This window comes from Nicotiana sylvestris, chromosome 11, assembly GCF_000393655.2.
Source record: "Nicotiana sylvestris chromosome 11, ASM39365v2, whole genome shotgun sequence".
Classification (NCBI taxonomy): Eukaryota; Viridiplantae; Streptophyta; class Magnoliopsida; order Solanales; family Solanaceae; genus Nicotiana; species Nicotiana sylvestris.
This window is the reverse complement of record NC_091067.1, coordinates 74,024,486-74,040,204: the sequence shown is the minus strand read 5'-3', so window position 1 is coordinate 74,040,204 and position 15,719 is coordinate 74,024,486. Positions and strand designations below refer to the sequence as shown.

Genomic DNA, 15,719 nt, shown 5'->3' with positions numbered 1-15,719 from the left:
TCTTTGATTTTGTCGTTATTGATATCGATACCTCAATTGGATACCATAAACCCGAGGAATTTTTTGGATCCGATCGAATGTGCATTTTTCTGGGTCTAGCTTCATATTGTATTTCTTTAATATGTCAAATGTTTCAAATGGTCCTTTGCTCGACAAGATTTTACTAACATATCGTCAATATAAACTTCCATTAATTTTCCTATTTGTTCTTTGAACATCCGGTTTATTAGGCATTCAGAGGTGGCACCAACGTTCTTTAACCCGAATGGCATTATGTTATACTAATAGGTGCCGAATTTAGTGATAAAAGAAGTCTTTTCTTGATTGCCCAGGTCTATCTGAATTTGGTTGTACTTGGAATGGACATCGAGAAAACTGAGTATCTCGTACCCGTCTGTCATGTCGATCATCCGATCGATGTAAGGCAAAGGAAGAGAATCCTTAGGGCATGCCTTGTTCAGATCTTTATAATCCACACATATTCTTAGCTTATTTCCTTCTTAGGCACTACCACTACGTTAGCTAACCAGTCCGAGTATTTAACTTCCCGAATGGACCATATTTTAAAGAGTTTAGATACCTCGTCCTTGATAAATGCATGCTTGACTTCAGACTGAGTTCTCCTATTCTGTTTAACCGGGTGAAACATCAGATCCAAACTCAGCTTATGAGTGGTTACCTCCGGGGAGGGGGGTCCCTGTCATGTCAAGGTTAGACCAAGCGAAACAAGCTATGTTAGCTATAAGAAATTTAATGAGTTTTTTCTCGAGATCGAGAGTTAATCCAGTGCCCAAGTATACCTTCCGATTGGGTAGATGTTTGATCAATATGACATGCTCCAGCTCCTCGACCATTAACTTGGTGGCATCAAAATCATCAGGAGCAATGAAAAACCTAGGAAATCCATAATCATCCTCCTCATCTACTCCTCGTCTTTCTGGTTCGGTCGAGATCGATATCGGTGATTTCTATTCAATTTCTTCCTTTCTGGTTGGCTTCATGTTCCTCGATGTCGAGATCACCAGCACTGGGATTACCTCATCGACTGCGAACATTTCCTTTGCGGTCGACTACTCTCTATATACCATCTTGACTCCTCCTAGTGTAGGAAACTTCAGTGCCTAGTGTAAGGTGGAGGGTACCGCCCTCATGTTATGGACCCATGGACTCCCAAATAGGGCGTTGCACCTCATGTCCCTTTCAATTTCATAGAATTTTGTTTCTTGGGTCATCTTGATGGTGTTTACTGGCAGGGTTATTTCACCTTTAGTAGTTTTGCATGCCATGTTAAATCCATTTAACAACCGGACCACTGCTACTATTTGGTCTTGTAACCCAACAGCTCTACGACCCTCGATCTGATGATGTTGGTCGAGCTGCCTGGATCAATCGGCAAATGGTTAACTCGAGATTTATTGATAAGTACAGATATCACCAGTGCAATATTATAAGGTTGTACGATGCCCTCGGCATCCTCATCACTGAACGAAATGGTTCCCTCTGGGACGTAATCTCGGGTGCGTTTTTCTCTCATGATGGATAATTTACTGTGTTTTATCATTGGCCCCTGGGGAACATCGACCCCTTCAATGATCATGTTAATGACGTGTTGAGGTTATTCTTGTTCGGTCTATTTATTGGAGTCCATGTCCTTGAAGTGGGTTTTGGCTCGATCACTCAAAAATTCTTAGAAGTGCCCGTAATTAAACAACCGGGCAACTTCTTCTCTCAATTATTGGTAGTCCTCGGTCATGTGGCCATGAGTGCCATGATACTTACATATCAAGTTAGGATCTCTCTGCGTAGGGTCAGACTGTAATGGTCGAGGCCACTTGGTTTCCTTGATGTGCCCAATGGCTGATATGATGCCAGCTGCATTAACATTGAAGTTATACTATGATAATCTTGGGTCTTCCCTTCCCCCAAGCGACCTGTTGAAACCATTTTTCCTCATCAGACCTCAGATATTGGGCCCTCGATCTCTTTTGTTTTCGTTTCTTGCAAAGTTGCACACGAACCTGGTTCCCCTTTGATCCGTGCTGTATGGTTGATACCGATCTCGGACCGACCTTTATTCATGATCGACGACTCTCTTAGACCTGTCGCCGATCCTGATAGGATTAACGGACCCAGAAGGGGGTCCGAGTTGGTCGTTTGTTACTCTAATTTTTTACTGGTACCTGTTGTCGATGTTAGCTCAAGTTACCACTAGGTACTCTACTAAATTTTGTTTTAGCTGCTGCGAGGCCAAGGAGCTTCGAGGGTTAAGTCCTTGAGTGACTCCCTGAATGGCAAAATCATCCATGACCGGAGGTGAGTCCATCTGTTTCATTTGAAACCTTGATATGAACTCCCTGAACAACTCGTATTCTCTTTGCTTAAACTTGAAGAGGTTCGATTTTCTGGTCTCGACCTTTATGGCACCGATATGGGCCTTCACAAAAGCATCTACAAGCATAGTAAATAAATCAATTGAATTTGGGGGTAAGTTGTGATACCATATCATTTCTCCCTTTGACAGAGTTTTCCCAAACTTCTTTAGTAAAACCAAATCGATTTCGCCATCTTCCAAGTCGTTTCCCTTGATTCACACGTGTAGGAGGTCACATGCTTATTAGGATCTGTGGTTCCATTATACTTTGGAATATCGGTCATATGAAACCTCTTTCGGATCGGCTTCGGTGCAACCCTCGTACGGAAAGGCTTTTGGATTAACTTCTTGGAATCGGGTCCTTTTAATATCGGGGGTGCCCCCCGGGATTTAATCGACCCTAGAGTTATATGTCTTCACCTTTTTGTTGTTGGCCTCAATTTTCTTCTCACTTTATTCCACCCACTTCATCAATGCTTCAAGTATTTTCATTATCTTGGGGTTGGCCCCGGGATCAGCTTCACCCGACCTCTCGGTGGTTTGCTTATTTCCTCGGTGTTCTCCCGGAATCGTTTGGACTCGACCCTACCAGGAGGGTGGCCTTGATTCTGTAGCTGAGCTATCGTCTCCTGTTGAGCCTGCAACATTTCAAAGATCTGCCGTAGGCTTATGCTATCGCCTTCGCCTTCGGGCATTTCTCGAACTGTTGTGCTTATAGGCCTTCGCGAATGCTGTTTTCGGGATCAGCTGGCAGGTGGGCGTTAATAACAACCCGTGAATTGGCGTCGATTGGATAAACATCTGGGATTCTGTTGGTGTCGGCAGGGGGCACCTCATTGCTAGGCACCAAGTTGTTGTTTTCACCTTGATGGCCAGATTCAGCCTCAACGTTCAAGTGGGCAGACTGAGAATTTCACATTTTAAGCTGAACTGAATTGGGACCTTAAAGAACAAGTGAAAAATAGAGTGTGTTATGGAGATTCAATATCAAACTACCACTATTATCCTTAGCCCCACGGTAGGCTTCAACTTCTTTACCCTTAAAACGGGTAACAATTAAATTTGTACGCGATTTTAGGGATATGTGGATTGATTCAAAACAAGTAATCAAGAATGTTAGATAAACGAAATTGAGTCCAGACTCGAATATAAGCATAACAGTAGTTTTGCCCTCGACTGGTCTCTCGATTCGAAGCCAAGCGTATATAAAGAACTATGGTTAAAATAAGAACTTTTCATTAGCTAGAAAGTGGAGAAATAAGTTTGTATTGCCTTGATATGCGTGTTACAATGTCCCTACTGAGTAAAAAGCTTCCCCGTTATATAGTAGGAGAGTTTCATCCCTAGTACAATTCTAAAAAAGGTAAAAATCCTCCTTTCTCGTTAATTACTGATACAGTACCGACATCAGGCGAGATTTGCACCGTGATATCCGGTAGGCGAGATCTGCGTCGTGATATCGGGTTGGGTGCAGATATCACGACCCTCTATTAGTTGTGTGCAACAATTTGTAGTGTTTCCCGAGGTCTTAGAGCTCGTTCTGGGTTCGGGGAATGTTATCTCGTCGAGCCCGATGACGTACCATATATATATATATATATATATATATATGTTATTTGTGTAAAGATCCCTAATGATGCTCTTTTAACATACCATACACTCAGGCATGCATTTGTTCTTTATCCAAGGCAAGTACGAAGAGAAACAAATAAAAGAGTCTTCCTACTATCCCAATTTGTTCCGACAAATAAACTTTTCTTTGATCACAAGTTTTCATATACCTTTAAAATATTTTAAGTTTTCTGACTTATAATTTTTTTATATAACTTTTAAATATGTACAATTTGTTTCAAAAAACTCAAAATAATTCTACGTTAAAATCTACCGTCAAACTTTAAAAGTATAACTCTCGTAATTCAAATTGCATCAAACAAATTGAAATGCATAAAGTATTAATCGGGGTATACGCTGCACTTCATACACAAGGAAGGAATTTCTTTTTTTTTTGAAAGAACTTGCAACTTAGTTCCATTAAACATATCGGTCATCGATCAAAACGATGTTTACTTCTTATTATCTTTTTCTTTTGTCATTTTTTCTGAGTTGAGGCTTTTAGGAGATTGCATCTCGTGACGGCCGTTCTAAAGGTAATAATGACATATCTATATACACTAGTAGTTATTAATTTCTCCCATATATTTCCCTTTCCTTATCGCTTATGAGCGGAAAGGAATCATAGAAGATATTTTAGGCATGAGCTCACAAGAAGATGCCATTAAAGGAATTTGTGAAGGAATTCTTGCTGGTGGAAGAAGAAAAATGTCGTTCTCAATAGTTTAGGACTACCTTAGTAATCAAAAGATCTTTGTATTATGACCATTTAAGACATATTTTTTGTAAGCTATGAAAATCTATTGCAACTAAAAACATTGCAACTGTAACGCATATGGGTTACATGTTTCGAACTCAATAACTTTAGTTCGAATGTAGTTGTTTTAAATAATCTATTTGAATATGTACAAATTATTAATTTAGAATTCAGTTACTTAAAATGAGTAGAAGCTCATACAAATTTTAAATTCTGACTCTATTTCTGACTGTAGCCTTTTGAGAGTGCACGTAGGTACACATCTTGTTTTCCAACTTGAACAATATATTTTAAGTACAGCTATATATTTAAAATTGGATCCGCATTAATATATTTGTTTTAAAAGATAATTGTATAAGAAAAGTGCTAGAATTGTGAGTAGAAGATTAAGAAAAAGAGAAGAGAGAACATGCAGAGATGAAGGCAACAATGGCAAGAAATTTTCTATGTATATTTTCTATGTTCAAAGCTGTATATACAAGCTACAATATAAACGTCTCTCTTACCCTCTTAACAGTCCGCTAACTGACTAAGTATAAATAGACTAATCTACCCTTGTCTAACTAACTAACTTCAAGTAGTGCCCTTAGTCTCAACACTCCCCCTCAAGCTAGGTGGTGTAAACACATCAAACACACCTAGCTTGGAACTTAAGTATTCATGTTGAGATTTGGTTAATCCTTTTGTTAACAAATCTACCTGCTGTTCTCTTGTGTTGATGTATTCTGTTCTGACTAAGCCTTGTAGTATTTTCTCACTTATAAAGTGACAGTCTATGTCTATGTGTTTCGTTCTTTCATGAAAGACTAGGTTAGCAGCAATTTGTATTGCTGCCTTGTTATCACAGTAGATGTCCACAGGTAGCTCTACTTCAATCCCAATTTCTTTGATCAGTCCAACTAGCTATATAAGTTCAGCAACAGTAGCTGCTAAACTTCTGTACTCAGCTTCTGCAAAACTTCTGGAGACAGTTATTTGCTTCTTTGACTTCCATGAGACCAAAGAGTCTCCTGGTTTGATCAAGTATCCAATTACAGATTTCCTGGAGTTCTGACAAGCAGCCCAGTTTGCATCACAATAGGCTTTTAAGGTTCCTTTACTACTGCTTGACAGTAGAAGTCCTTGTCCTGGATGATTTTTAACATATCTCACAATCCTTGTAGCAGCTTCCATATGAGAGTTCTTAGGTTGTTGCATAAATTGACTCAGTGTTTGGACACTGAATGATAGATCAAGTCTTGTCATGGTTAGATAGAGTAGCTTCCCTATCAACCTCTGATACACCCCTGGATCTGGTAACAGCTCATCTAGTTCACTGTTTGTTGTTCCAATGTGATCATCAAATTCCTTGGTAGTTAGCTTGGTATTTATTTCCAAAGGGGTTGCTGCAGGTTTGGCTGCACCAAGTCCAAGTTTTGAGATAAGCTCCAGTGCATATTTTTTTTGATTCATAAGGATACCTTTCTCAGATTTTGCAAATTCTATGCCCATAAAATATTTCAACTCCCTTAGATCCTTCATTTTGAAAGCCTTCTATAATGCTACCTTGGTGTCTTCAATTAGCTTCAGTTGTGAGCCAGTAATTAACATGTCATCTACATAAACCAGTACTATTATTATGCCTTCTGTGCTTCTTTTTACAAATAGAGTAGTCATACTAACTCTGAATGAAACCAAATGTGCATAAAGCTTCAATAAGCTTCTCATTCCACTGCCTGGGAGACTTCTTAAGGCCATATACGGATTTAATGATCCTACATACTGGTTGTGACTCCCCCTAGCTCTTGAATCCTAGAGGCAGTTGCATGTAAATTTCATCAAAGAGATCTCCCTGCAAAAAAGCATTGTGCACATCCATCTGGTGAATGTGCCAATGTTGAGCAGCAGCTAGTGATAGAATAGTTCTAACTATCACCATTTTCACTACTGGAGAAAAAGTTTCCTGATAATCAATGTCTTCTTTTTGGTTGTAACCTTTGGCAACTAGTCTTGCCTTGAATCGTTCTATTTCACCTGATGCCTTGTACTTCACTCTATAGACCCACTTATAACCAATATGAGTCTTACCCTCTGGAAGTGATACAATATCCCAAGTATGATTGCTTTCCAGTGCTTCAATCTCAGATTTCATAGCTTCCATCCACCTAGGATCTTGACAAGCTTCAGTAAATGTAGTAGGTTCAACTATGGTAGAGAAAGCAGCCAAATATGATTGATACTTTGGGGACAGTTTATCATAAGACACATAATTTGCTATGGAGTATGGTACTGAGGAATGCACATTTAGAGACACAAAATCTTCATCCATATAGGTGGACACTTCTCTCTAGAGGATCTCCTAACCTCTATTGTAGTGGTTGCCCCAGTGGACTAGTCTTCTACAGTGTTTGGATGAAAACTCTGATCTTGGGATTGCACTATGTATGGTAATACAACCTGCTGAGTCTCCTCTAAACTTTTTTCCTGTTGAATTGCCCTTTGAGTCTCCTAAATGGCATCAGTAGTGAGCATATCATCAGTAGAGGGATGAGTACCAAGGGAGGTTTGGGACATTGGAGCCATGGCCCCTGGTGCAGGAACAGAAATGTAAGCTGATTCTGAATGTGGAGCAAAGATAGGAGATTGCTTTGATTTAGAATGTTGAAAAGGAAAAATATCTTCCCTGAATATAACATCCATGTTGACAAAGAAAGTACTGTTAGCTAGATTTAAAAGAATGTATCCCTTTTGTGTGCCAGAATAGCCCATTAGTACTGCCGGTATTGCCCTACTCATAAACTTGTCCTTCTCTTGCACATTCTTTGCATAGCACAAACACCCCAAAACTCATACATGTTGTAGTGAAGGACTTCTATTGTATAACTTCTCAAAAGGAGTTAATCCACTTAGAACTGGAGTAGGCATCCTATTTATGATATACACAACATTTAGCACACAGTGGCCCCAATACTTGAGAGGAATATGAGCTTGGAATCTCATAGCTCTGGCAACTTCTAGGATGTGTCTATGCTTCCTCTCAGCTACTCCATTTTGCTGAGGGGTATAGACACATGTTGTTTGATGAGTTATTCCAAACTCCTTGAACAAATTTGCACAGATTGAGTTAGTGAATTCTGTATCATTGTCAGTTCTGATTGCTTTGAGACTATTACTGAATTGATTCTTCACATAGAGCAGAAAATATTTCAGCACAACACACACATCTAATTTTAATTTCAAAAAAAACAGACAGGTCATTCTGGAAAAATCATCCACCAAGGTTAAGAAGTATCTATTTCCATCAAATTTTGATACCCTATAAGGTCCCCATACATCAGCATGTAGCAGTTCAAAACAATGAGTGCTTTTAATATTGCTACTAGGAAATGGAAGTCTAGTGTGCTTAGCTAAAGGACACACATGATAATTCTTCACTACATTGACACAATTGTCATGTTTTATTGTGAATAGTTTCTTTAGAATCATAGGAGGCACATGCCCTAATCTTCTATGCCACAAGCTGATGTTGTCTTCTCCTTTATTCTTCAAATCTGTATCAATACTTTCAGATTTACTGACTGCCAAGGCCTTCTCAGTATAACTCTCAGCTTCCTGTAGTCTTAGGATGTATAGTCCTTCTGTTTCTTTACCAATCTCCTTCATCTTCCCATTGTAAAGATCCTGAAATAGGCAAAAATCGGGATAAAATGCAATACAGCACTGCAAATCCTTGGTTAGCTTTGACACTGAGAGCAGATTGTATCTGAACTGTGGAACATAAAGAACCTTCCTAAATATGCTTCTTGCTGAGATTGGACAAGTACCAATATGTGTAACCAAGGCCACATCTCCATTAGGTAAATGTACTTTTCTAGGACTATTAGATTTAACTTCTTCAATAGTGGATAATGCTCTAAGATCAGAAACCATATGATTAGTAGCCCCTGTGTCAATTATCCATACTTGGGAAGGTTTATTGGTAGTATCTACTAGAAAGGCATTACTGATACCTGTTGCACTAGTCATATTTGCAGAAACAGGTGTTCCTGAACTCTTATTTAGCATGTGCAGTATTTGTTCATACTGTTCCTTTGTGAAAGAGCAAGCTATAGGCTATTGAAAATTGATGCTGGTGTTTGGAGGTTGCCTCTGCATCATTGTTTGTGGTTGAGTCTGCATTAGCTGGCTTTGCATCTGTGGAGAGACCTGAGGCTGCATAAAATTGTTCTGATTTGGCTCATTTTCTACTGCATTATATGCAGATGCTCCCCCTTTCTTTTTGAACTTAGAGCCTTGTGGATAACCAATGAGCTTCCAACAGTTTTCTTTACTATGACCTTTCTTTCTACAGTAATCACAAAATTCATTGTTGTTTCTCCTTGGTTTTTGGTAATTCCCAGTTTGTTGAAAGTTGTTGGACTGAAAGTTATTAGGCTGAAAACTTGGTTGAAAACCACCAGATCTTGTGGTAAGCAATACAGTTGACTCATAATTTTCAGGCATAGCATTAGACTGTAAACTTAAATTCACTGCTATAGCAGCTATGGATTTTTGACTTTCATCACTCATAATCATGGAATATGCCTTATTGACTGAAGGTAAAGGATTCATCATTAAAATTTGACTTCTAGCCTGGAAATAAGACTCATTTAATCGCATCAGAAATTGATACAGTTTTTGCCTTTTCATATGATTCACATAATCCCTAGACTTTTCACAATCACATGGAGCTGGGATTAGTGCTTCAAACTCATCCCACAGATCTTTCAATTTCGTGTAATACTCAGAAACAGAAGATGTACCTTGATACAGTGTTGCAATCTCCATATATATGTTGAATGATCGAGAGCCATCAACTTTGTTAAATTTCTCACGAAGATCTTCCCACACTGCATGTGCATCAGATCCATATACTACTCCTCCAAACAACTGTGGAGTTACAGCATTCATAAGCCAGGAAAGTACTATTGCATTGCACCTTTCCCATTGCTCCCACAGATTTTCATGAAATTTCTCTTTTTTCCATGTTCCTTCTACAAGCCCTAGCTTGTTCCTCCCGCGTAAAGCTATTCTCATCGAGCGATTCCACAGAGTATACTTGGCCGTACCAGTTAACTGAAAGGAAATGAGTTGTGCTCCACTTGTATGTGGCAAATCAACTCCAACTTCATTGCAAGCTTGAGTGCCAACACTAGATCTACTTGTTCCTATAGCTCCAGCTCCAATTACTCCAGGATTTACAGGTGTACCTGTAAGTGTATCTCCCATGGCTTCTCTGCTTCAATTGCTTGAATTTTTGAGAATTGATTTCTTCAAATTATGAATTCAATTACTCTTACTATGTTCCAGCTTCGACGAACAGCTTAGATCGAGTCAAGGATCTCTAATCCTGCTCTGATACCATGCTAGAATTGTGAGTAGAAGATTAAGAAGAAGAGAGAACATGCAGAGATGAAGGCAACAATGGAGAGAAATTTTCTATGTTCAAAGCTGTATATACAAGCTACAATATAACCACCTCTCTTACCCTCTTAACAGTCTGCTAACTGACTTAGTATAAATAGACTAATCTACCCTTGTCTAACTAACTAACTTCAAGTAGTGCCCTTAGTGAAAATAGTGGAGTTAGCTCTTCGGGCACGAATTTGATCAAACCCAATAGCTTTGGTTGAAATCATATATATTATCTTAAGCAATTTAAAAGGACTAAAATCTCGAACTTATAAACTTTAAAGTTTAGCTCCGCCTATGAGTGAACGCGGCCATTAAAATCATTGGGTTGTAATTGCAGGAGCAGTTAACCGTAGTAGAAAGGACTGAATGCTTGCATGGGAGCATTGTCATATTATGGAAAAAGTCTCCCTCTATCTCAATTTTAATACTAACAGAGACAAACTTCTTGAGTTTGATAATGAATATAACATATATACATATTTGAAAACTACAAAAAGAGTATTATAAATCACAATTATTAATAATTCGATACGTTTAAATAAACAACATAAATATTATGGTAAAAAAAAACTCGTTAGATTCTTAAAATCCGAATTGTACCACATAAATTGGGACGGATGGAATTAGTAACAGAGGGATGCCAAAAGTTTCGTGTGAGGACTCTTTCTGGAATTTAGCAGTACCCAGAAAGTCAAACATCCGAGAAACTGAATCAAACAAGAGACTTAAAGACACATAATCTAAGGAATTAGACAGAATGAGAGAAGAAAGAAAAGGTCAAGGTCTTTTAGTCAAGACAGAAATCAGTATATGTCTATTTTAATTTATTGCATTCTTTGTTCCTTGTGAAGACTAAACCAGAATACTTAGAACACAAAATGACAGGATTAAATTGAATTCAACAATAATTAACATGAAGTGTTTATCCCCATTCGAATAACCTGACTAAATTATTATTATAAAATCAACACACACATCATATCATTAAAGCACGAATGCTAAAACACTAAATGTTGAACGACTAAAACATCTCCGAAATCTTAATCAACTTTTATGCCCTTCAAAAAAAAAATTATTTCTTCGAAATATAATATCGCCTCTTTTTTCCTACAGAAAGGAATATGGTTCCTCATTATTTTATTGCAACACACACGGCATAGCATTTTTTCCTTTGTCACAAGAATTGTAATATTTATATTCTTTCCTTTTTTTTTTTTTTTTCCTATCAGCATTTGAATGAATTATGTTGTGTTTTGGGGTGACGAGGGCTGGGGTTTTGAGTAATTTCTCTTCGTAAGTTCGTATAATAATCATCATGTATGTTTTTTTGTGCTTTGGGTTTAACGTGGATAATTTGTTGGAGTTTTGGGTACGTAAATACTTAGTGTAGCTTGCTTGATTCAATGGTGTTATCTTTGATTCTAATTATCTTGTTGCATTGTTTAATTTTAGATTTCTTATCGATTATTATCGCATGCATGGAATAGTAGTCACGTTTGAGGTAATTTAGTTTTCTTAATCACATAAATTCTCCTTAAAGATTACTTCCATGTGTGCGTCTCAATGCAGAAAAAAAAAACATGCAAGTATGTACAGTATTCTTTGTACAATTTAAATTATTCTTACAATATTAATGTACAAAAAGGTACGTAAGAATCATAATTAAAGAACTTGAATTAGAATGAGTTTGGTGAAATAGAATTTTGTTCAACTTAATCACACGCTTTATTTCTATTTAAAAAGAAAGATTATAATCCATGAACATCTTATTTGCCGGCAAAAGCGAGATGAGGTGTGATGACCCGATATGTCATCTAGAGTTTTAAACCTTAATTATGTATTTCGAAACCTCAAATATCTCATTTTAGCCTTCCTCGATTTATGTGCGCAGTCAGTGTCTTTTTCCGGTAGGCTTTTATGTTAAAAATTGATAAAATATGAAATTATGCCTTAAAAAGATTTTTGAGTTGACTTTGGTCAACGTTTTGAGTAAACGAACCCGGATTTGTATTTTGACGATCCCGGTGGATCCGCATTGTGATTTGGGACTTGAGAGTATGCCCGAAGTCGAATTCGGAGGTCCCTAGCTCGGGTTATCTCATTTTGTCGAAAATTTGAAATTTAAAAGTTTAATGAATTCAAAGAATTGACCAAGGTTTGACTTTATTGCTACCGGGTCCTGATTTTGGCTTTGGAGCTTGGTATAGATTCATTACTATATTTATAACTTGTCTTCAAAATTTGGCGAAAAATGGCATTGGTTTGACGTGATTCAGACGTCCGGTTGCTAAAATAGAAATTCTAAAGTTTCATCAAAATTTTTATTTGATTTAGTGTCAAATTCGTAGTTCTAGGTGTTATTTTGGCGATTTGATCGCGCGAGCGAGTTCGTATGATATTTTTGGACTTGTGTGCATATTTAGTATGGAGCCCCGAAAGCTCGGGTGAGTTTCGAATATGCTACGGAGTGATATCTTAACTTAAATGAAATGTTGGTGCATCTGGTTTGCAGATCTCGCATTTGCGAGGACTTGAACGCAAATGCGAGACTTGCAAATGCGAAGTCAGACTCGCATTTGCACAGAGAGAAGGGGTTGCGTCAGCTTCGCTTTTGCAAAGAAAAGTTCGCAAATGCGAAGGGGGCAGCGTTTGCATTTGCGAACAAATGGTCGCATTTGTGACTGGAAGTAGACCAAGGCAGACACCAAATTTTGCGTGCAAGTCTTAAATCTCTATACGGAAGAATTTTCAGTCTCAAAATCCCAAACGAACCTCGAGTACACAAAAACCTACTTCAAACAAAATTTAAAGAACTTTAAAACTTTTAATGTGCCAACTTTCAACTTTATAAGCCAAAACACTCCCAGGTCATCCAAAATCATCATACGAGTCTATTGGGACCGTCAAATCCCGGTTTCGAGGTTGTTTAATTTAAATATTAACCCAAGTCAAACTTAACTCTTTTAAGCCAATATTAAGGAACTAAGTGTTTCGATTTCAACCCGAACTAACCATCCCCGCAAGTTATAAAACAGTAAAAGCACGTACATAGAGTTTTATTTAGGGGAACGGGGATCTAAAAAGAAAAACAACCGATCGGGTCGTTACACATTCTTCCCCTCCCCCAAACAAAAAACCTATTATACTTTCTTTCTCTCTCCCCTCCCTCCCCCCCCGGTTCTTTTCCCTCCCAATTTCACAGAAAAACTATTTTTACCTTGAATCCATTCTCACCCAACAGATAAAGCCATTGTATTTCAAATAACATTTTTCTAGGAAGCAAAGTATGGGTTTTTCGATTTAAACGGAGAATGGACAGGTATGAAATTGGTGAAATCCTGAAGATGGTTAGGAAATGAATTTTTTTTGTTGTTGTATCGGTGAAGGAATAAATTTGGAGGAGTGCGGAAGAGTTTTATTGTGGCTAGCTTGCAAAGGTTTATGGTGTTCTCTGTTGGCCGGATGAGTTTTCCGGCGATGGCAGGGTGGAGCTGTTGGCGGTAAGGAGAAGTGATGGTAGAATAGGGAGAAAAAATAAGCTAAAAGTCAAAAGGGTTAGTTTTTATTTTTTGTAAAATAAAAAATAAAGTGGGATATTTTTATTAGATGTAGATTCTGATATTGCACGATTGTGAGACACACATTGTCACAATAACAAAAACAACAACATACTCAGTAATATATCATATTGTAGGGTCTTGGGAGGGTAATGTATACACAGACCTTACCCCTATCTTATGAGGATAGAGAGACTATTCCCAATAGACCCTCGGCTTAGGAAAATATAAGCACCACATTAATGAAAATATACACAAGAAGGGACAGTACCAAGAAGCCATATAAAAACAGAATAAAAATAATCAGATAGTAAGGTGATCAACAATGAAAGAAAACAATGGTTAGTCATAAAAACCTACTACCAACAGAAAGCGAGAGTGCGTGCCAATACTACTGCTATGAACACTCTAGATTACCTACTCTACTATCCTAATCCTCGGTCTCCATACCTTCCTATCAAGGGTAATGTCTTCGGTCAGCTGAAGTTGCGGCATGTCTTGTCTAATCACCTCTCCCCACCTCTTCTTTGGCCTACCTCTACCTCTCGGTAGGACTTCCAATGTCAACCTCTCACACCTCCTTATCGGGGCGTCTGTGCTCCTCCTCCTCACATGACCAAACCACCCAAGTCGTGCTTCCCGCATCATATCCTCAATAGGGGTCACACTCACCTTGTCGCGAATAACATTATTTCTAATCATATCTACCATGTTGTGCCCGCACATCCATCTCAAGATCCTTATCTCGACTACCTCATCTTCTAGACAAGAGCGATCTTGACTGGCCAACACTCAGCCTCATACAACATCGTTGGTCTGACCACGACTCTGTAGAACTCACCTTTAAATTCGGTGGCACTTTTTTGTCACACAAAACACCGGAAGCGAGTCTCCATTCATTCATCCCACCCCAATACGATGTGTGACATCTTCATCAATCTCCCTATCCCCATGAATAATAGACCCAAGGTACTTAAAACTCCCTCTTTTAGGGATGACCTGCGAGTCCAGCCTCACCCTTTCCCCTATTTGAGTCTCGCCGCTGAACTTACACTCTAAGTATTCTGTCTTGGTCCTGCTCAACTTGAAACCTTTAGATTCTAGGGTCTGTCTCCATACCTCTAGTTGCGCGTTCACACCGTCTCGCGTATCATCAATCAATACAATATCATCTACAAATAGCATGTACCACGGCACCTCCCTTTGGATGTGGCGCGTCAGTACATTCATCACTAGAGCAAGCAAAAAAGGGCTGAGTTTCGACCCCTAATGCAACCCCATCATAACCGAAAAATGGTTCGAGTCCCCACCCACCGTCCTCGCTCGGATCTTTACTCCATCATACATGTCCTTAATCAACCTAACATAGGCAACAGTGGGGGTGGCAAAATGGTTCAAAGAAAATAGTTAACCACCCATATTATCCACTAAAAATGGGTTGGATAATGAACTTTTTAAAAACGGGTCAAATATGGATAAGAACCATATTATCCATTTAGAAAATGGATAACCAATGAGTAACCAATGGATAACCAATGGGTCTAACTTTTACATTTGTAAAGCCTCAAATTGGGGGTTCCTCAAGTTAGAGAGACTAAGAATTCTCCCAAAAGTGATCATATACAAGAAGTCATGGATAATATGGGTAACCCGTATTATCCGCCGGTTAACCCGTTTTTATCCGTATTAAATATGGGTCGGGTCGGATAATTGATCCATTTTTTGATTACCCGTTTTCAACCGAACCATATCCGACCTGACCCTCCCGTTTGCCACTTCTAGGTAACAGGCACACCTCTAGCCTCCAAACATCACCACAAAATCTCCTTCGGAACTTTATCGTACGCCTTTTCTAAGTCGTTGAACACCATATACAAGTCCTTCTTTCTCTCCCTATATTGCTCCATCAATCTCCTAAAAAGGTGGATGACTTCTGTAGTCGAACGCCCTGGCATAAATCCAAACTGGTTCTCGAAAATAAACATACTCC

General features: G+C 38.6%; 2 protein-coding genes across 2 annotated transcripts; both read right to left on the bottom strand.

The window, feature by feature from the left end:
* Positions 1 to 5,642: 5,642 nt before the first annotated feature.
* On the bottom strand, positions 5,643 to 6,260 carry LOC138881174 (uncharacterized mitochondrial protein AtMg00810-like). The gene has a single exon (XM_070161380.1). The coding sequence runs from the start codon at positions 6,258 to 6,260 to the stop codon at positions 5,643 to 5,645; it is 618 nt and encodes a 205-aa protein (XP_070017481.1).
* A 2,571-nt stretch (positions 6,261 to 8,831) lies between these two features.
* LOC138881173 (uncharacterized) lies at positions 8,832 to 9,986 on the bottom strand. Its single transcript, XM_070161379.1, has one exon. It carries the CDS (start codon positions 9,984 to 9,986, stop codon positions 8,832 to 8,834), a length of 1,155 nt encoding a protein of 384 aa, XP_070017480.1.
* Between the last annotated feature and the right edge of the window lie 5,733 nt (positions 9,987 to 15,719).

What these genes read in the sequence shown, in the direction of transcription:
- LOC138881173 (XM_070161379.1), bottom strand. Translation starts at nt 9,986, where the DNA reads ATGGGAGATACACTTACAGGTACACCTGTAAATCCTGGAGTAATTGGA.
- LOC138881174 (XM_070161380.1), bottom strand. Translation starts at nt 6,260, where the DNA reads ATGAAGGATCTAAGGGAGTTGAAATATTTTATGGGCATAGAATTTGCA.